The 21,321-nt window shown below is 40.4% G+C and overlaps 1 protein-coding gene across 3 annotated transcripts in view; it reads right to left on the bottom strand.

Annotated features, from left to right (window-relative positions):
• Positions 1-21,321, bottom strand: part of PLCH1 (phospholipase C eta 1) — a 216,351-nt gene that overhangs the window by 4,785 nt on the left and 190,245 nt on the right. For all 3 annotated transcript variants that reach the window (XM_047728543.1, XM_047728551.1, XM_047728558.1), the window contains 11 exons: positions 18,250-18,321; positions 15,316-15,410; positions 13,988-14,085; positions 10,854-11,033; positions 10,656-10,763; positions 9,146-9,270; positions 6,045-6,129; positions 3,424-3,570; positions 3,111-3,190; positions 1,528-1,587; positions 739-1,093 (listed from right to left, as the gene is read on the bottom strand). In XM_047728543.1, the coding sequence (XP_047584499.1) occupies positions 739-1,093; positions 1,528-1,587; positions 3,111-3,190; positions 3,424-3,570; positions 6,045-6,129; positions 9,146-9,270; positions 10,656-10,763; positions 10,854-11,033; positions 13,988-14,085; positions 15,316-15,410; positions 18,250-18,321 (1,405 nt within the window). The remainder of the gene's footprint in view (positions 1-738; positions 1,094-1,527; positions 1,588-3,110; positions 3,191-3,423; positions 3,571-6,044; positions 6,130-9,145; positions 9,271-10,655; positions 10,764-10,853; positions 11,034-13,987; positions 14,086-15,315; positions 15,411-18,249; positions 18,322-21,321) is intronic.

Here is a 21,321-nt window from a genome sequence, read left to right on the forward strand (position 1 = left end):
AGGAGCTCCTTGGTACCTTGCAAAGCAGGCATTATTTTTTATCAAGTTCTTGGTATGAGCGAAGCATTATGCTCAGATTAGGGGAAAAAACAGGTAAGGCTTGATCTGTATGCCTGAGGAGCCTATAACTGGACAGGAGCCATAGACATGCTTCCTTCCCTGCCAACATCCAGGGATCAGGGATATGAGGCCACAGGAAAACACCACCTGAGCTACCTCTTGAGGAAGCAAAGATTTCTCAAGTGAAGAAGATGGCTTGCTTTTGACATCTAGCTTGACTTCTTTCTCCATAAACATTTCTAATCATGGAAATGTGTTGTATGTTGGGGAAAGAAATACTACTGTATCCAACCTCAAATAAAAAATCAATATAATTCTATTTTACCTCAGAACAATCAATAAATATTAAACCCACTTGGAAAACCAAGATCTCTGCTCCAGTTCTGTCTAGGGCACTTCACAGACCCCTGGGCTCCATACTGTCGCACCTGATTGTTCCCCTTATCCCCCTCACTATCAATTTCAAATGTCAGTGTTATTTTAAGGCTTTAGGTGACTAGGAAATAGTACTTTCCCCTTCTCCCCGAAGCTTAAAATCTGGCCTAAAGTTAACATTAAAAACTATTTTTTAGTATATTTTTACTTTGACTATAAAATGTCAACCAGGTCATCATGGTAATCAGGGACCAAAATATGGCTTCAAAAGAGTTATTCTTAGAGAAACATAAAGCATCTTACCCAGGGAGTGTTCTTTTCCTTCAGTGTCTTTTGTTGTTGCAGATATAGGCAGTGACAAAGCCCCCAGAAGACTTTTGTCAACAGGCAAAGAGACAGGGCGCTCTTGCAAACTCCGTGTGGTCCTCCTCAGGACACCATCTTGATCTCTTGAAGCCTCCGACACAGAATCCTTAATCTCTACCATTTCCTGGAAGCCCATTTTGCTCTTTTTTCTGCCTTTGGCCGGAGCACTGGCTGTGCGTCGCAAAATCCTGTCTCCAATGGATCGTTTCCGAACGTAATGGGAATTGTTTTCCGAAGAACCGTGCCTGGGATTCTTATTGAACAATCCCTTCAGACCTTGGAGCTGTCTGTTCTGAAGACACAAAAGGAGGACACGCGGGTTAAGCAAATCCCATTGTGTCAACAACTTGCCTTCCAAATGACAGCTCCATGAAAAGTGGACACACAGCAACATCGTACAGCCATCAAAGGATATTCAAACCAAGAAAACTGCAGCTCACAGCATGCCGACATAATGTCATGCACGCCTTATTGACCTTATTTTGTGATGAGGCATCCTTCCGTTTTTTGCAACCAAGCTACCCAGAAGCTTCCTACCTGGAGATGGCAAGGTGATGGGAAATGTTTCCACACTTAATAGACTGCTATGAACTTCAAGCCACCTTAAAGCAACAGATGCATGTTTCCAAGTGGGAAGCAGGAAATGGAGTGGTATGAGAGCATGCTGCCATGACCATTTAAAAAGAAACATGTCAGCACGAACAGGGCACCATGCCGAGAAACTACCTTTGTAGCTCCTAGAAAGTGCAATATAGTATAACTGGGGTTGAGTATTAAAGGGCTCCACTGCAAGGAAAGAAAACAAACACAACAGAACACAATGTGGGCTCATTCAAGAAAGTGTACAAGTGTACACTTGCACAAGTTTACAAGTGTACAAATAACAACAAAAGATGAGAACGCATATGCGTCTAGCACTCCTTCTTCCACCTTCGGTGATTTCAGCTTCGTGTGGTACTCCACGCATCACCGCCACATTGTGCTTTATGTATCCCAACCCAAATACATCTCCAAAGTAATCCATAATGTGACTTAGAAGTAGGCATCCATTTAGGAGAACAGAAATCCTATGGAACACTTTGATTCCTTCCTAGCTCAAGTTTTAAATAAATTCTGAATGTTACTGCTTCCCTCGAGATGATAATTTATCCTCTACAGATACTACTTAGTTAGGCTGGGATCCCTAGAAGCTCAAGAATCATCTTCCGACATTTACATTTGTGTGCATTTATGTCAGATGAACAGCACAGACAGAAACCGACGACTACAAGAAAGTCATAGAAGAAAACTCCAGCACTCTTAGACATTAGAATCCTTAGTGCCCCTCCCATACCAACTGATGGAAGGAAAAACATTATACCCCCTAATTCAGCCTGAACTGGTCCACTCCCTAGAAACTGGCTTATAGTCTTGATATTAATATTAGCCAACATTTTTGAGCATTTACTCTATGTCAGGCAGCTTTCTAAGAATAACGTAGTTTTTTACCCTACCTTTACAGATGAGGAAGCTAAGGCACAGAGAATGTCTGTAACTCTATAGGAGAAACTCCAAGCAATGCAGACTTTTCTAATAGAGAGCACTGGACATTCCTAGGTGCTAGCCAAGGCTCTTATAGTCCCTCCAAATCACATCTGGTCCCAGGAATTCATTCCAGTGGCCAAGTCCCCAATTACTTGGCATGACTAAAGGACAGCCTATTGATTTGTAAACCTCCAATGAGTTGTGTAATGAAGAGAGCCACATCAGGAGTAAACTAGAATACATTCTTGTCGTCTAGTTCTTAAAAGAAAGTCCTTATAACATCCATAAAGTCCTGTGGGTGGCTTTAAATGCATTCATGGAGTTTTAGGGTTTGGGCTAAATACAACGGCACGAAATGAATGCATCCCGCCGAGAATGGGCTAGAATCACAGTCTGGTTGGTGCTGGTAATTCCTCAAACATCTGAGACGCCACATTGCCTGCTACAGCTAGCTAGGTCTTCTTAAGTAGTAAAATAAAACTCAATGTTTAGGTAAATATTTACTGTTGTACTAACAATAAATATACTAAGGAGCTTCTGAGAGAATAGCGGTTTTCTCCTAAGCTCGGAGAGGCCACACCCCAAAACAGTGGAAGGAGCACATGTGGGTCAGGACAGGACCTGACAGTCTGGCCCATGGGGCTTGCTGGGCTTCTCACTGGTTTTCTGCTAGAGAACAACTTTGTCAAGATGTACGTGCCTTTTGAGCGATTAGTCAAAAAAATAACTTTGTTAAGGACCATATTATTGTCGCACATGACTTTAAGCCCTATACTCTTTCTCACCTTTCCATAGATTTCATTGATTGTTATGTGGACAAATATAGATGCTTCTGTCAGTCCTTCCAGGTAGACATGCCGGTAGCCTAAGAAAAAGCAAAGAAAACAGTTTCCTTTTACTTGGACTTACATTTGGCTTTCCCATGGGTGCAACTAAATGAAGTGTTTGAATTTACTATAATTCTTTACATTTCAAAAACATGTTAACACTCATATACCACATTTTATATAACATATATGCCAGACGTTGTATATATCACATATCATATATTAAAATTTGAACGGTCTGCCCAGAGAGGAGAAGCCAGCCCCTGCCTACCGGGCACTAAGCTGCTGAAGGTCACGGTTCTTTGTCCAACGAAGTCTCGTCCAATTGGATCATGATCCCACACCAGGAACCGAACCAAAGCTATGTCTGGCATATGTACTGTAAATGTCAGGGTTTCTTCCCACACGGGGTTAAATCCTCAGAGAAATAGGAAGAGAAAAATCAGAAAAGCAAAGGGCTTGGCTAAAAATGAATTGGCAGCAACATCTGCAAAGCAGACTGAAAATTGCTTGCAATGGTTATTAAACTCGCGAAGATGACCAAGCCACTTCAGGGTGCCTTACTGACATAAAGTCTTGGAATTCGCCCCATTGCCAGAAAATAATTGGTAGGAAGATTGCCTGTAAATGATTACATTAAATCTAATAATCTTTGATGCCCAAATTGCATTGTAGGGGACATTTCTTGAGGTGATTTTAGAATGCTTCAAAAAGCTCAAAAAGTATCTTTAGTATTGATCTAAGAATAATGTTTTAGGAGGGGAAAAAAAAAAGGAAGAAAGAGAGAGATCCTGCCATGCAGAGACGAAAGAATTATGCTTCAGACCCGCAAAAGATTCTACTGCTATAATAATCACCAGCAAACATTTTATAAGGTGTTATGTAGGTTTCAATGCTACTGTACATATAGCGTCTTATTTAATTGTTATAGCAATCCTCTAAGGATGGCAAGGCAGGAGTTTTTTGTTTTTTTCTAATTAAGAAAAAAGAATGCATTATGATTAGCTTTCAAAGCTATATAATTTATTTTATTTTATTTTTTTTTAAGATTTTATTTATTTATTTGTCAGAGAGAGAGAGGGAGAGAGAGCGAGCTCAGGCAGACAGAGTGGCAGGCAGAGGCAGAGGGAGAAGCAGGCTCCCTGCTGAGCAAGGAGCCCGATGTGGGACTCGATCCCAGGACGCTGGGATCATGACCTGAGCCAAAGGCAGCTGCTTAACCAACTGAGCCACCCAGGCGTCCCACTATATAATTTTTAAAAATCACCCAAGTAACAAATGCTTTTTTTAAATTAAGAAATGCAAGTATTTATAAATCATTTTGTAGTTAAGAAAACCGATATGCAGAGAAAAGAGTGCACCTAAGGTCACACAGATAGTTACAGAGTCAACTCAGAATGTGCACTGTTTTTTTCCAGTGTCTTCCCATGAAGCGAAACCTTAATACATGGAAGATATGTTTTCATAGCTATTGAAAATAAATAGATATATAATTCAGCTTATATTCTGAAAGGTAAGAATACATTTATTTCTTGATAAAATTTTCTCTGATAAAATAATTATATAAATTGATGAAAATTCAAGTACTCTCTAAGTTTTTTTTCCAAAAATTAATAAATTTTATTAAATACATGTATCCAGGAGGCATCAGCTACTTATTACTATTAAATGCCTCAACTAAGGAAATAATTATGGACTGAAATCACTGACGTGTCCCTTCTTAACAGAAGAGACTGTGTTTTTGTTACCTTAGTCATGACTTCTCAAGTACTTCTTTAGATAAAAAACAAACGACAAACAAAAAAACAACAAAAAAAAAACTGTGGTCATTGGTGGGAAAATGCAATATAGGAAGCCCGTTTCCTTTAAGCATGTTATTTCCTAAAGTAATAGGTTTCTGCTACTCCTGAATCCCCAGATTCCTTTCCTTAAGCTAGCACTTAGAAAAACTCCTCTTAGGGGGGCACCTGGGTGACTGAGTTGGTTGAGTGTCTGACTTGATTTTGGCTCAGGTCATGATCTTGGGGTAGAGAAACTGAGCCCGGCATCGGGCTCAGCTTGCACTTGATGCGGAGTCTGCTTGGGAGTCTCTCTCCCTCCCCATCTGCCCCTCCCCGCCCCCGCCCTGCTCATGCTCGTGCTCGCTCTCTCTCTAAAATAATCTTTAAAAAAAAAGTCTGAAACTAGTGATGTACAAAAATGTTGGCTAATGGAATTTAAATTAAAAAAAAAAAGAAAAGAAAAGCTCCTGTTAAGCTCTCACTATAAACCTCCAATTTCTTAAATGTTTTGAGGATTGTGGTTTAGAGTATTAATGACTAAAGGTTGAGAAAAATAGGTATTCTGTAATGTTTGTCAAATGTATGAACAAACACTATGTAAGAAGATTACCAAGAAAAAGACATGAGGCTTAGGTTAAGAAAGCTTTTTTTACATCATGGCCGGAATACAAGAATGGTGTCCACCCACCATATGGACATATTGAGAAGTAAACTGGACCAAGCATGCTGGACTTGCTTTTAGAGTTTTATTACATGCTCCAGAAAAAAATAAAAAAACATCAAGACATATAGGTATCATGAGTGAGAGCTCTGAAGTAACTTACATCATGAAAATATGATATAAAAATGTAATAGAGGCATTTTCCTAAGTTTTAACCCAGTCCTTTAAAATACTATCCATTCTTTTCATTAGAAAACAATTGCTTCAAAAGAAAGAATTTAAGAACCTAGATCACAAATCCACCAAAACATACTATGCATCTAACATAAACTCAGATGGCAGTTATGAATTTTAAGGTTGTTTCTCTTCTACATAGCCAAATTTTACTTTTTCAGTGCAAATTTTATTTCTAGAGCTTCTTGATTAAAAGTCAACAGATTATCATCTTACCATTGTCGTCTACTACACGAGTTTGATCTTTACAACAGTCTACCGGCAATCCAATAATTTCAACTTCAACAAAAGGATCAATGATCTATGTAAATAAAGAGAGAGTATTATTGCAACTGATACATTTCTATATGTATGTTAACTAATTTGAGAATATTGGCCAAAATGTCCATGTTTCAATAGTAACCCATTTTATTAGGTGCTTACTGAGAAAGAGAAACTATAAAACAGATTTCAGTATATGAAACAGAAAAAAAGATTAAATTTTAGTTTGCCAGTATTTACTGATGCTACACAAATTTTTATCCAATGAACCTACAACTCCAGTTCAAGGTATATGTCTAACAGAAATGAGAGCTCTTGTCCATGCTCAGAGCAGCTGTATTCATAATATGTAATATGTATTCATAATAGCCACATACTAGAAACAACCTAATTGTCTATCATGAGTAGGATGGATGAACTGTGGATTATTCATTTAATGACTGCCATACGGTAATGAAAAAGAAAAAATTCTGCAACACAGACATCATGTTCAGCAATTCAGACCTAAACGGGTATATACTGGGAGTGCCTGCCTGGCTCAGCTGGAAAAACATGCAACTCTTGATCTCGGGGACATGAGTTCAAGTCCCATGTTGGGTATAGAGATTAGTTTAAAAAAAAAAAAAAGAGTATATACTATAAGAGTCTATTTATATAAAATTTGAACACAAACATCATTAATGTGTTGTGATAGGGGTTGGTGTTTGATTGGGGGTGTTGAGAGTAGATATTTACTGGAAGGGTGAATGGAAGACTTCTGAGGGGGTTCTCAGATGTTCTGCATTGATCTGTGTTGCATAATAATTAATCAAGCTATGCACATCTGATTTGTGCACTTTACTGTATTTAAATCAGCTGTATACTATAATGTAACTCTAAAAGTACCAAAAATATTAAGATTAAAAAGGAATCAATAGAAAAAAATGAATGCTTAGTCTTCCTTCCCACCTCCCCCCACCATCCCCTCCCCTCCAGAAGGAGGGACCCTGCTTTGTTGGTCATTTGTAAACTCTCTTTCACCATGCAAGTTCTGAATAAAGAGCAATGAAAGACTGAAACCTTAAGAATCCAGAAAGAGCTGATCTAAAAGTATGAAGGAGAGAGAGTTATTTAGTCTGAGAAAACATTTTAGGAGCTTGGAAAGGAAGGAGAAAAAACGGAGTTTCAGGGAATAAGAGCTCGAAGCACACTAGAAAAACATGTTGAGAACATTGGGTGGATACACATATTTTTTGCTTACTAAATAAACCATGAAGTCTACTCATTCTCAATTAATCATTTGATGCTAGAAATTCGTCCTTTCAGTAGAACCTTGTGGTAAAAACTGGACCATTGGGTATCTCAGATTTTGGAGGGCTGCTAATGAGGATGACTTCTGTCCCTGAGGAATTCAAGAAGACCACAGGCCTGGAGAGTAACTTCTTGCTTCAAAATGTGCCTCCTGTGTTGCTCCAAGCAAATTATGTACCTATACTTCTGTCTTCTCATCTGCAGACCTGGGACCCCAGTGTCTGCTTCCTCAGACTGTAATCTCCATGACATCCTGGAAGAATGGAATTGGATGGTGGCGAGTATATTTCTTTTTATTCCAATCATGAAGAAGCAACCAGGTAAATTCAAATGGAAGGACATTTTGAAAATAACTGGCTTGGACATTTTATAAAATGTCAATATCATGAGAACAAAATAAGAAAGCTAGAGAACTGTTCTAGATTTTTAAAGGACCAAAGAGAAATGACGACTAAAAGCAATGTGTGATCCTTCATTGGATCCTGAATACATAAAGAAAAAAAGAAAAGAAAAAAGAAGATATAAGGATAATTTGGGGACAACTGGAGAAAAAGGAATACAGATTTTACATTAGATAATATTATTATACCAATATTAAATGTCATGATTGTATTGTGGTTCTAGAGGTGAACATTCTTATTCTTAGGAGATAAATGCTAGAGTACACAGGTATTTAGGGGTCAAGATATCAATAACTTATTCTCAAATGACTCTATGAAGAAATGCATATATACGTATATGTGTGTATAATTTTTGAACTTTGTTACATTTGCTTCATCTCTGTGTATACATGTGTGTATACACATACACACATATACATACATATATACACAGACATATATACATCTACACATGAAAGGGAGAGAAAGCAAATATAACAAAATTTAGTAATTTTATTAGTGAAGCTAGATGCTGGAGATGTGGCATTAATTTTACTAACCTCATAAGTTTTCTGAGGTTCAAAAATTTTCAAACTAAAAAGTTTGAGAGGAAAAAATAGCAAGGGTCTTCATTTTTGCAGACAGTGAAGAAAAGCAAAAAGGAAATAATGGATAAGGATACATTTTCTGATACTGTCCAAACAGCTACTCTTGCTGCTAAAAGGAGGACAGAATGGAAGGAGGGAGACCAGTCAGCTATGGGGCTACCTCAGCAGAACTGACGAGAGACAAGGGAAGTTTGGATTAGGCTAGAGGCAACAGCAATGGAACAAACGATCCCATATGAAGCTCCTACTTTCTGAGGAGTAGGACATGGTACCATCTGTGAAAGATGAAAAGGAAAGTGATGGGAACACCCGTTTGAGGAGAGAGAAGGCTGGAAATAGCCCCTGTGGAGAACAGGATCGAAGCCTGACAAGGTAAAGAGGATGGTCACATAGCATCACAGGTCAGATGAGATTTGCAACAAAGAGCTTATGGTAACCCAACAGCAGGGCTGAGCTGTGTCCCCACTCAACATTCAAGATCCAAAAATGCTGGTTTAACAAGGTGGAGTGGCAAGGGGCCTGAGGTGATAAACCACTCCTGAGAGGAAGAACATGGCATGCCTCCAACCTAGATGTTGTATGCATTCCGGAAGGGACTGTCAATGCTTGCCAATAAGTCAGCTGATACCCGATGAGCTGAGGTCACTGCTCATTTACAAACACATAGAGAGAGAGAGAGAGAGAGAGAAAGAGCAAGAACTCTGAAGGTATTTCAGATGAAATGTAATCACAATAAAATAACCATGTAATTAACCACTTGGTCATACACATGGCTTACCTCGCCTCGGTCTCCAAACATGGAGTCTGGAGGTTTGGGGAGTTGCTGTCCACTGATTACTTTCAGGATGAGCTGCTTTTTGGGGTTGGCAGGAAGTGGGTCACCAGAGAAAGGGTTGAAAGTACCTAAGGCAAGTAAAGCGGAGGTTAAAATCTGAGGCTGGTAACACGGGAACACACACGCCCTTCGAGCACGCAGAACAAACAAATGCTGAACAACTACAGTATTTCCTGGAGCAAAGACATGATCACATAACTATCAGTGTGGCTTCTACCTGAAGGCAATGCTGGCCTGCATTTCTATATCTGTGGTTTTGTTAAAATCCATGCTCCCAAAGGCAAAGGAACAGGCCAATTTAAAGTGTCTGTGGTGCAATTATCAATCATGGAGAGGGAGAAGAGAGGCATTTTCTTAGAATGCCAACAGTGTAGATGTCAGATTCAAATAATTTTCTAACTTAGACTATCATAGGTATATAAAGTGAATATAACAAACAGAAAGACCCAAAACAAAGCAAACAGCAGAGCAAGAAAACAGGCAAAGCATAAAATCCTGAAGGCACATCTGTTAACACTTCTTTACCTGAATTGCTAAAAATCCAATTTGGAAAATTTTTAAAGAATTTTAATGAGCAGAACCAAAAACAAGTGTTTTTCTTTTCCCTATTGTTAGCACTGCTTTATAATTAGACTACGCTGACTAAAAGGGCTTGATAAAATAGTCTCAGGTGGTATTTTAATTTTGCTAGCGGGTTTCAGACTCACTCAAAGATTGGGCTCAGACCTTACATGGCAGCACAACTTATAGGTAATGCCCAGTGAGTATCACGCTGGGAGGCACTGGATCTCAGATGACAATTCATTGCTATTTATGACCCTCTTCATGTACGTAACCTCCCCAAGAGAACATTCTAAACATCATGCTACCCAAATGTTAAATAGTTGTGACCAGAATTCTAATTTGCATGCAACGCCTTCAACCATCTCTTTTTTAAAAATCATGTTGCAGGGGCACCTGGGTGGCTCAGTGGGTTAAAGCCTCTGCCTTCGGCTCGGGTCATGGTCCCAGGGTCCTGGGATCTAGCCCCACATCCGGCTCTCTGCTCCGCAGGGAGCCTGCTTCCTCCCCTCTCTCTCTGCCTGCCTCTCTGCTTGCTTGCGATTTCTCTCTGTGTCAAGTAAATAAATAAATAATCTTTAAAAAAAAAAAAAATCATGTTGCAGGGGCACTTGAGTGGCTCCGTGGGTTGGGCCTCTGCCTTCGGCTCAGGCCATGATCTCAGGGTCCTGGGATCGAGCCCCACATCTGGGTCTCTGCTCAGTGGGGAACCTGCTTGCCCCTCTCTCTCTGCCTGCCTCTCTGCCTACTTGTGATCTCCCACTCTCTAATGAATAGACAAAATCTTTAAAAAAAAATTCATGTTGCAAAACACTGACATATCACATTTTCCAGAGAGCTCCTCCAGTAAGGTGGCTGCAGTTGGAGAGATGACTATGAAGTGAACACACACCTTTGCACATTTGCTGGGGTTTGAGGACATAGCCACAATTGCCATTTGTCTTGAACTTGGCTCGATTTAATTGCATCATTCGCCCTTCAGACTGGTAGTTCAGTGCCACTGTGCAAGTTCAAAGTTTGAGAGGTTAGGCAAGACAGCAGCATGGAATCAGGACATACAGAGAACCGCTCCTTCCCGAGGCATACACACCTAGCTGGCAACCCGCGTTCCAGTAGGGCAGAGGGTTGAAGTTACTGGAATCAATGCGGTAGGCGGAGGGGTAAATCCTTGTGAGCTGCTTTTGGTTATAAATCATGAACTGCTCCGACTTCTGCTGAACCACCTGATGTGCTCTTGTTTCACTGAATGACAACACGTTTCCTGTGGTTCCTGGCAGTTTTTAATAATGAGAAAAGAAATGTGAGAATGTCTGTCGAGAAACCACCACTCACAAAAGACTTTCTAAGACATCAGATTATGTCCATAATAAAATGCAGAGCCAAAGAGTGAATTCAACCAGAGTAGGAGTAGCTTCGGGCCAAAAAAGAGCCAGAAAATCCCATTCCTGAGACTCTTTAACTATTTGGGGTCAAATCTGAGCTGCTCATCTTGCAAGGGTAACTGCATATTTCTGAGTCCGATGCTCCCCCAGGAATTCAGTCATCTCACTAGTTCATGTCTGTCTGGCTAACAGGAAGAGGACTGGCAGGAAAACTAATTTTTAGGGACATGACTCCAACAGAATATCTTTGGCAAAGATATAGCCAGTCATGGATAAATAAAACTATGTAACTTATTACTATGTAACTTATTCCTGATGACAAGGAGGCATTCATTGAAGACATTCATCTAAAAAGCACACGTGAAGTACATATTAACTGATAGCATTCAGGGTCCAAGAAAATAAAAGACCAATTCCAAAAGAGAAAAATGTAGTTTTAATGTTAATTTGTTTAGAACTGTGAAACCAGTCAAAAGCTATTTGGGCAAGAGGAATAAAAATGGAGAAAGACTTTAAAGAGTATTATAAAAAGACAAAATCTCAGAAACAAGAACAATCTTTCACTATCCAAATAAACCATGGAAAAAATAAAGGGAGGTAGAAGCACAGGAAGCCTATATTATAGTTTCTGCTGGACTATCCTCTGGTCGTGTCAATCCGGGGCCAAGGAAGCACCAAATCTGTGGGTCATGATGTAGGTAACCCCTAAGCCTTCAATATCCCCCTTTTCTCCAATCCCATGTCTATCATGTCCCCATTACTCCTACTCCTTCACTGAAGATCCTCATCCCACCCCCAAAACGACCACTCATATGTCATCTGGAGAAGAAGCCGGCCCAAATAAAGACCGACACTTGCCCAGAGCCTCATCATTCCAGTGTTTACTCTGATGAGCCGAGTGTGTCTGAACCCAGACGGAGGGACACGGATCCCGAAGTCAAGGAGTTGAACTCCATAGTCTTGCTGGATCAATGGGCCTGAATTGTATCCACCCCGTGCATGTTAATTAGAGCCCATATGGGCCCCACTCAGGGCCCCAGTTGCCCTCAGGACTGCATAACCTTAGACTTTAAACACCGGCCAAATGACCGACAGTTATACTCTGGGGATGCAACTTGGAGTGATCATAAATACAAAACGGACGCAAAGAAATTACGGTTTTTAATCACACGATTTCCCTCATATACACTGTTTCCTTATCACATATATTTTATTGACATACTTATTAACATAATTTACGTTTGAATAATCTTACTTGCAGATTTTGATGAGTAATGTTTTAAACATGATGGGAGAAAATCCAGTCGTTTTGACAAGTCCCAGTCAAGTGCAGTAACACTATAATCAGTGCCACTGTTTTCTCTGTCTCACCACATAAATATGTACACCACACTATCAGTAAGATGACCCTGCTAATTAGGCATGTTATCAGCTAGCATATGAATAGATCTGAGTTGCTTTGCTTTGGGGTAAGACATGCATTCGTTATTTATTGATCATTTTGTGGCTACACACGCACACACAACAAAAACTCAAGTTCAAGAGCAAAGAGTACTCAATATTATTTTCCATTAAGCTAACAGAATTATTGTTTCTGAAGGTATTTGGTAAAAATTATATTCCTTGGGGCACCTGAGTGGCTCAGCTGGTTAAGCATCCAACTCTTGGTTCTGGCTCGGGTCATGATCTCAGGGTCCTGGGATGGAGCCCTATGTCGGGCTCCCTGCTCAGTGGAGAGTCTGCTTGCACTTCTCTCTCTCTCCCTCTCCCTCTCCCTCTGCCTCTCGCCCTGGCTCGTGTTCTCATTTTTTCCCTCTCTCTCAAATAAATACATCTTCTTAAAGAATTATATTCCTTTAAACCAGATATACCTTTCACTCCATTAAACCACTCACTGAGTTTATTTTCTAGCTATGGGCAGTTATTACAAGGACAGTTTCTCATGTGAAATTAATTTAATTTTTTTTAATTGTCTCATTTGAAGAAGGAATCAACACCAAAGTTAAGACAGAAAACAATACGCTTGTGGAATGAGAAAAACAAAGAAGAGAGATCTCTGAGGAGAATCCTGGAGGTTTGTGACAGACTTAAGACTCGGCACAATGTCCTTTTTCCTTCACTAAGATTGGGAAAAGTTGAGAAAATGAAAGATTTTTAATTTAGATTTCACTTCCACTAAAATTAGAATTAGGTCGAAAAGCCACATGACTGGAGTTTATTTCTATAAGCATTCAGTAACTGAACAAAACAGAAATGAGAAGGGAAGAGGGTAAAGGGAAGAAGGGCAGCTAGCAGGGAAGTCCGGGGTAAGAACACCTGTGGCTAGGATTTCTCAACGCAACATGACGCGGAAGACAGGTGAAAATCAGTGAAAGAATCGGTGCTTCTGAAATTCCTGCTCTGTTCAAACTTCAATCTGTGGGTTAAATTATCTTCATCAAAGTCAAAATTTCCAATGACAAAATATGGGATTTTTGAGGTGCTACTTCAGTTTTCTTCTTTCTTCTGGTCATTCGCACTAGGAACGTCCATCTGTGACCTGGTCACCAGACCACGACGTCAGGTCTCCACAGTTCACGCCTTGGGCAAGATGCTACTATAATGCATTTATCTTTATAGAATTATGAAGTCTTCCTCTGTCCAGCCAGTCAGGCTACCACAGTAATTAACATGGCCCCCACCGTGAGCAAAGACTTACACTGGCAGCCAGTTTCCTGACACGTTGGATGCTACCAGTTCCAGAAATGCATGCTGATGATCCGATTAACAAACAGTTAGTTAGTAAACGGTTGACAAAGAAAAGTCGAGAATGTTTCCCCAAGAAGAAAAGCTCTCTCCTTACCATCGTCCACGATGTCCTGGGCCGCCACAGAGTTTGTATACACCACCAAGTCAGAGAGCTCTCGGCAGAGCTTCATGGTTTTCCTGCGGCGACCCAACCTGTGACATACACAGCCAGGACTCATGTCACTTAGAGCTGGAAGAGGTTTGGTCTCCACCTTCCTTACCTGCCCCTAGTAGAGCCAGGATTAGAATCCAAGCGTGAGTCCTAGGTCAGCTCTCTTTCCACCAAAATACCCTGTTCATGTGGTTTTATTCACTGCTCAGCTGAGAACCAGTGTCTTCTCGTGTATTTGTGAGTTCTGTCGTGAAGGGTTTGACTGCCACTGTTCCCCAGCCAGCAAGTAACAGAAGCGGAGGTCATCAGACAGCTCCTCAACTTTGGCAGGAGGAGAACCTGGACTTCTATTCGAGAACATTCACAGCAGAGGTCTCCTGGGAGGTGATCCCATTTCTCTTACATCCTTTACTGTAACTACGGATTCAATTTTCTGTATCCTAAGGGCAGGAACCTCATACATCCTCTCTGCCCTTACTAGTTACCATTTTATGTATGGATATTCTGTTGAAGTGAAGCTAAATATAAAATTTAATTGAGCACTAGATGTCCATTCCTACAAGACTTCTCTATGCTTCTAATTTCATTTAACTTCAGTCTTTCAATAAAGGCACACGGGTGTGTGTGTGTGTGTGTGTGTGTGTGCACGTGTGCACTTATCTATGATATAATTTACATTCCCCTGTGACTTTACCGTGTACATGAGCTGCCAGAAAATCATTATATTCATCTCAGATTCTATTGGCAATAATAAAGAAAACAGCAGCTAATATTTTTGAGTGCTTAGTTAATTGGAACAGGACTTATCAGGCTAAATAATTTAATTCCTTTAATCCTCACAATGACCCTAAGAACTAGAAACATATGAGAAGCCTAACTCATCCCATGTCAGTGGCACAGGAACAAGAGCTTCAAGTCTGGCTACTTCGGATATCTAGCTTTGCACATGTGCTCATCATCCATCAGCCCCTTCAGTCTCCTAGGAGAGCCCCCCAGACTAGCTCCTGTGGCCCCTCTCTCTTCTCCGAAGAGACCTCTTCCCTGACCACTGCTGCAGCCAGCGCTTAGCAAGAGCTCCCTGTGGGCCAGGCACAGTGTAGGTCCCCTCCTTGTGTTATTATCTCACACCCAATTCATCTTCCCACGTCCTGCTGCACTGAGCACTTGACCTTGTGATCCACTTCTCTAGACACATACAATAAAACAGCGAAGCTGATGGGACTGCAGAGACCCCGGGAGTCTAAGTAGGAAACACGGAGGTATATTCTCACCTGTACAGCTGGCTGGTCTCCTTGCCAGGATTCTGCTGTGTGTCCTCCTCGTCATCAGTACTATACGACTTAGACCGTGATTTTGTGGTTTTCTGCTGGAAAATCACAGTAAACTGAACAACAAACTCACTGCATCAGGCACACCTGCAACATCTAGAGAATGGACTGGGCGTTATAATATACGCAAAAAGGACAATTACTTGGAAGAAAACAAATTAGTTGAATATTGCAGCTTGACTTACCATTAATAAAAAGCATGTCTACGATCATAATTATACTTAATATTAAGGCAAACCTAAGGGTTTCTTGCTTAAAATGGACTTCTAAGCTACAGAAGATGTAGGTTTTAGAAAGATGATTAGTCATTCATTGAAGGTCTCCAAGAGCAGAAGGGTCATAGTTATAATATCTATTCAAATGACTGTAAGGGGATAAAATGTTCTTTTACTTAGGAAATTCACTATTCCTGCTGACTTATAAAAGATAGATTTGACAAAAAAGACAAGTAGTAATTTTTTTATGAATAACTTTTTCTTGCTTTTGATTAGCGTGTGCTCAAATAACTGTCTAAGTCAAACTGCACTTTTGAGATTTTGACCCATTTTAATTTCTACCAACAGAATAAAAATTATTACCCACAGGGTTCAGGCTGAAAGGCTGCAGGACTAAAGGCTGTCAGAAATAAGGACATTTTGGAATGATGCAGTTTTATCCCAGCACATTAGAGATAACCCCACTGTTTGGCAATACATAACAGAAAAAACAAATAACGGGAAGGGATCCTGTAATTGCAGAAAAACCTGCCACCAAAAAAACAGCTTCCACAAACAAAGGTAAGATCTTTAGAGAGCACCCTGGACCTCTGAGGGCTGTGGCTTAGAAAGAAAAAGGGAGACCACCCTCGTGTTAACCATGGGACCACATCACCCTCCAGATTTTCTCTTTAACAAGTAAAACACCAAACCAAACTGCTGGCATAAACACACTCAAGTCTGCTGCACTGACAGTAAGGTGCCAATAAAGTCTAGAACCTTCTCTGGTGTTACTGATGTTTTGAGAACCTCAGAGTGCATGGTGTGCAAACACTAGCATCTGATGATCTCATGTTCCAGCCTGGCCTCCCACCAAGTGGGCAAGTTGGCCAACCTCTCTAGCTTCCTATTGTGTTTTTTAAAAGGAAAGGACAATGACAACTATTTTATAAAGGATTATTGTTGTGATGATTAAATGAGATCATGGTTGTAAAGTCATTCTGTAAGCTGCAGAATATTGACTTTCAAAATAAATACTCTTCATATTTATTAAAATAACCCATCAACAGTCTTGTGGACATTCATTCTTATGACTTGAGTTCTAATAAATTTTAATTCTATTGTAGCTAAAGTATTTCTTCATCTTTCAATGGCTGCCTAATTGTACATTATGCGAATGAATTGTGGACTGAAGAAGTCTTTATGGGTGAACATTTTGGTTGTTTTCAGTTTTTTAGTATAATGACTACTTTGCCCAACCTTTTAATAAATTATCCTATTGATGGAGCAGGAAACTCCCAGCTACAACATTCCTTAAAGTACAAGAAATGGCCTTACAGAAGCTTCATGCATAAAGTTTACCACCCAATAATTGATTTCTTATGTACTTTGTTATACCTTTTTATTGAAAAGGTATAACATAATTTTACCTTTTTATTTAAGCATAGCATACATTCAGAAAAATACAACAATCTTAAGCACAATGATTTCCAAAGTCACAAAATGATACCACCCAAACGAGGAAATGAAGTATTAGGTGCCCAAAAGCTTTCTGATCTTCCATTCAGAAAGCTTCCTTACCTCCTCTCCAAAGATAACTACTATCCTGACTTACACCTCTTAGATCTTTTTTGCCTATTTTTAAACTTCATCTAAATCGTACCAAACTGTATGTACTATCTTGGGTCTGGCTTCTTTTGCTCAATGTCATGTTTATAAAGATATTACTGTATGCAGTTGTTGTTTTGTCATTTTCCTTGCTGAAAAATATTCTCTTATGTGAATACACCACAATTTTCATTTGTTCTATTGTTGACAGATGTTTGAACAGTTTCCTATTTGTACTATTACAACTAATGCCACTGTAAATATTAGGTGTACATCATGAGGCTGAAACACAATAATAGAACTGATAAGACATGGTGCATAATACAGCTTTAATAGATACTGTGAAATAATTGCACAAATGCATACTTCCATTAGAAGTGAATAAAGTTCAAGTTACTCAGCATCCTCACTAACCCTTGGTGCTGTCAATCGTTTTATGTCTGCTCTTGTGACGGGTATATAGATGGGTATATGTGAAATCTCATCATCATTTAATTTGCATTTCTTGGGGGATTGATAAGGCTCAGTACCTTTTCCACACTAGCCATTTGGAAATCTTGTTTTGTGAGAGGCTACTTAAGTCTTTTGCCCATTTGAAGAAGACTATGGGGGCTCCTCGGTGGCTCAGTCAGGTAAGCATCTGACTCTTGGTTTTGGCTTGGGTCATGATCTCATGGGTCGTGGGACTGGGTGTCTGTTTCAAGATTCTCTCCCTCCACCCCTCGTCCCACTTATGCATGCTCTCTCTCTCTCTAAAATTAATAATTTTTTTAAAAAATTATGGTATTTTTGTATTGATTATAAGAAGTCTTCATATATTCAGGATATAAGTCCTTTGTTGGATATGGGTATCGAAAAATACTCTTTTCAAGTATGCAGCCTACTTATCAAGTAATAATAAGAAGAATTTCTTAAGAAGTTCTTCAATTTTAAAGTAGCTTATCAATCTTTCTCTTTTCTGAAGTCCTATTTAAGAAATCTTCTGTTATTCCAAGGTTATGATGATATTGTCCTGCTACTTTCCAGTCTTTTTAAATTCATTGGACTATGCACCTTTGTCACTCTTAATTCATACCTTATGTTTTCCAAAGTTGGTCATGAGGGATCGTCCATGTGATTTCTTTCCATTTTCCTTCACATCTGGATGCTGAGTAAATAAAACATAATATGACTATTTCTCTTTTTCACTTTTGTTTTTGCTTTAGTTCTGGTGGAATGGCAGAGGAACCCTCCTTGCCTTAGGTAGAACAAGCAGGTCCCATTCATTTCACTACCCCAAAAGTTGTGGGGTCTATCTCAAGAGAGGGAGACATTGGACTGGAGAAGTGTGGGCACCAACCAGTAACCACCAACCACTTCCCAAACTGGTGTCAAGGGCCTCTTAGGAATGTCCAGCTGTACAGGTCCCTCCAGTGCCTGGTCACAAGACTCTCTGCAGCACAAGAGGTATTCTTCTGAATGTGCCGAGTGGGGATAATCACCTTTCATTAAAATAGATTCTGATTTTGAAAAATGGCTCAAAGTCTTTAAGAGCCAATTCTGTTGACTAAGAAAATAAAACCCAAATACATCTATTAGGTAATAAGACTGTTTTTGTTTGTTTAAGTAAACCACAGCAGAGCTTATCTGTTTGTTGAAATTAATTCCTTGTGTGGTGAGCATCTGAAAGAGGCATTGCAGCCTCTGAAATTTTCCTCATGTGGGTTAGTTTTCCAGGCTAGAGATCTCCTCACTCAAGCCCATCTCTCATTAGGGGAAAGAAAGCCCACACCACCAAAGGGGTTTGGACTCCTCCTCAATGGTCATCCCTAAAAATATGTATTAGCTGGTTCAGGGCTAAGGACATGGTATAAGGAGAGATCAGCATGCCCCATCCTCCTGGGCCTTCTGGCTAAACAGAGAAGCAGCAGAGATAAGCACATAAATGGAATAAATGTGGGTGAGCAAAACTACTTAAAATCAAAATGCCAGGGAGGCACTGATGTCTATCCATAGAGACTAATCAAAGATGTAATTGGGGGTGGGAAGAGGATAAGATTAAGAACTGACTGGGGAAAGAGACAGTTCAGAAAATGCTGCAGGAGGTAGGAGGGGGTTTACAAGGTAATTTCATTTGACTGGTTAATGTCTATTGACTGCCTTGGAAGATCTACTGAAGCTGAATGTTAACTGTTCAAAAACCCCAGAGCTAAGAAGATAGCCAGATATGGTCATAGAAGTAACATTGCTTTCTAAGTTAGAAGACCCAGTTCTGAGGCCAAATAGCTAAATGTCCTTTGTCCATCAGTTGCCTTCTCTTGACCCGTTTTCTTACCTGTGAAATGGGAGAGGAATGGATCACTTAACCTCTTGAGTTCCTTTCTATTTCGAATAGCCCTCCTACCAGTAAGGGGACCATGTCATTTATTGTCCAAAATGAACTCTTTTAAGAGTGAAATAGGCACTTTCAACAATTACACTGGGACAATAGGTATGAAGTAGGGCTGTCCTGTGCAAGGTGAAGTGTATGGTCATGCTATTTTGTAGGCACCTCCTACACCCCAAGGATTATGTTAAGTGCATTACATATATTCTCATTTAGTATATAAGCACCCTCAAAGAGAAGTAGGGTTAAAATTCCATTTTACAAATAAGAAAAATTGAAGTACAGTGAAGTTAGATAATATGCTCAAAGTCACAAAGCTAGTTGGTGATAAAACGGGGGTTGTGTGTAGCTCTAAATCATCGTCTCTCTGGCTTGCTCTCCCCCAACTTCTCCCATCTCACATGACCCCTTTATGTAGAAGGGTAATCCCCATAAATACCTATCTCCAAGGTGACCTCTCCCTGAGCATCAGTACCACATTTTTTTTTTATTTGACAGAGAGAGATTACAAGTAGGCAGAGAGGAAGGCAGAGAGAGAGAGGAAGGGAAGCAGGTCCCTGCTGAGCAGAGCACCTGATGCGGGGCTCGATCCCAGGACCCCGGGATCATGACACCAGCTGAAGGCAGAGGCTTAACCCACTGAGCCACCCAGGCGCCCCAGTACCACATTTTTTATTAAGTCCACAGATCGGACCCTGTGCTAGGAACTTGGCATGTATACAAGGGAATAGTAAGCAAAAGAGATGCAGACTCTGTCCTCCCTGGGCTTGTAACCTAAGGGTGGACACAAATGTAACACACTGTAATGAGATTCTGATGGGGAAAGTGCAGGGCATGGCAGGATGGCATGGGAAGGCCATCTACCAGACCTGAGGATCAAGGAGGACTTCCACGGAGACAAGCAAAAGCTGAAGCCAGAAGATGGGTAGACCTTTTCTAAGTGAGATGAGAAGGAGGAAGTGCATGGTGGCCAAGGGAGGAGCAAACACAAAAGCCAAGTGCTAAGAACATGGTACCTGCCAGGAGACAAAGGAAGTAGGGTGGGTGTGGACTTGTACGCATGCGCATCAGTGGACAAGTCCGCGCCGGGGCCAGGGCCTGGGGAAAGGGTCCTATGGGCTATATCCTGGAAGGTGGACATTATCCTCCATACCCTGAGGAGACTCTGAACAGTTTAAAAAACAAGAAAATGGCATTATCAGAGGCCTGTTTCTGAAATATGACTACGGTCATGAGATAAATGAGAAATTGGAGTGGGTGGGAGAGCACAGGAGCAGGAAAAGTCCCCTTAGGGAATAATTATGGCCATCCAGACAGTTGCCACTGCAATGTTAAAAAAAAAAAAAAAAAAAGAAGGAGATTTAAGAACTCCAAAGGACAGGCATCTTTCTTGTGTCTACTATGTTCTTTGAGCCTGAAGGATGAGCACTTCATTTTTCTTTTACTCCAATCCCTTCCAGGGGAAAAAGAGCACAAGGAGAATGCAGTGTTGCATGGCTAGATGACAATCCAGCAAGAAGGAAGCTGGGGTGATGCACTGCCCTGAACCACACGGCCCAGCCTCAGGCTTGGCTCTCAATACACATGTGTATCCAACACAGATGGACTCATCTCAACAGTAACTCGTCCTTGTCCACTGAGCCCAAAACCACATTTTAAAAACCTCAGCGCTCATACAATGGAATACTACGCCACCATCAAAGAAATGAAATCTTGCCATTTGCAACGATATGGGTGGAACTAGAGGTATTATGCTAAGCGATATAAGTCAATCGGAGAAAG

The sequence above is a fragment of the Lutra lutra genome, chromosome 1 (assembly GCF_902655055.1).
Source record: "Lutra lutra chromosome 1, mLutLut1.2, whole genome shotgun sequence".
NCBI classification, from domain to species: Eukaryota; Metazoa; Chordata; class Mammalia; order Carnivora; family Mustelidae; genus Lutra; species Lutra lutra.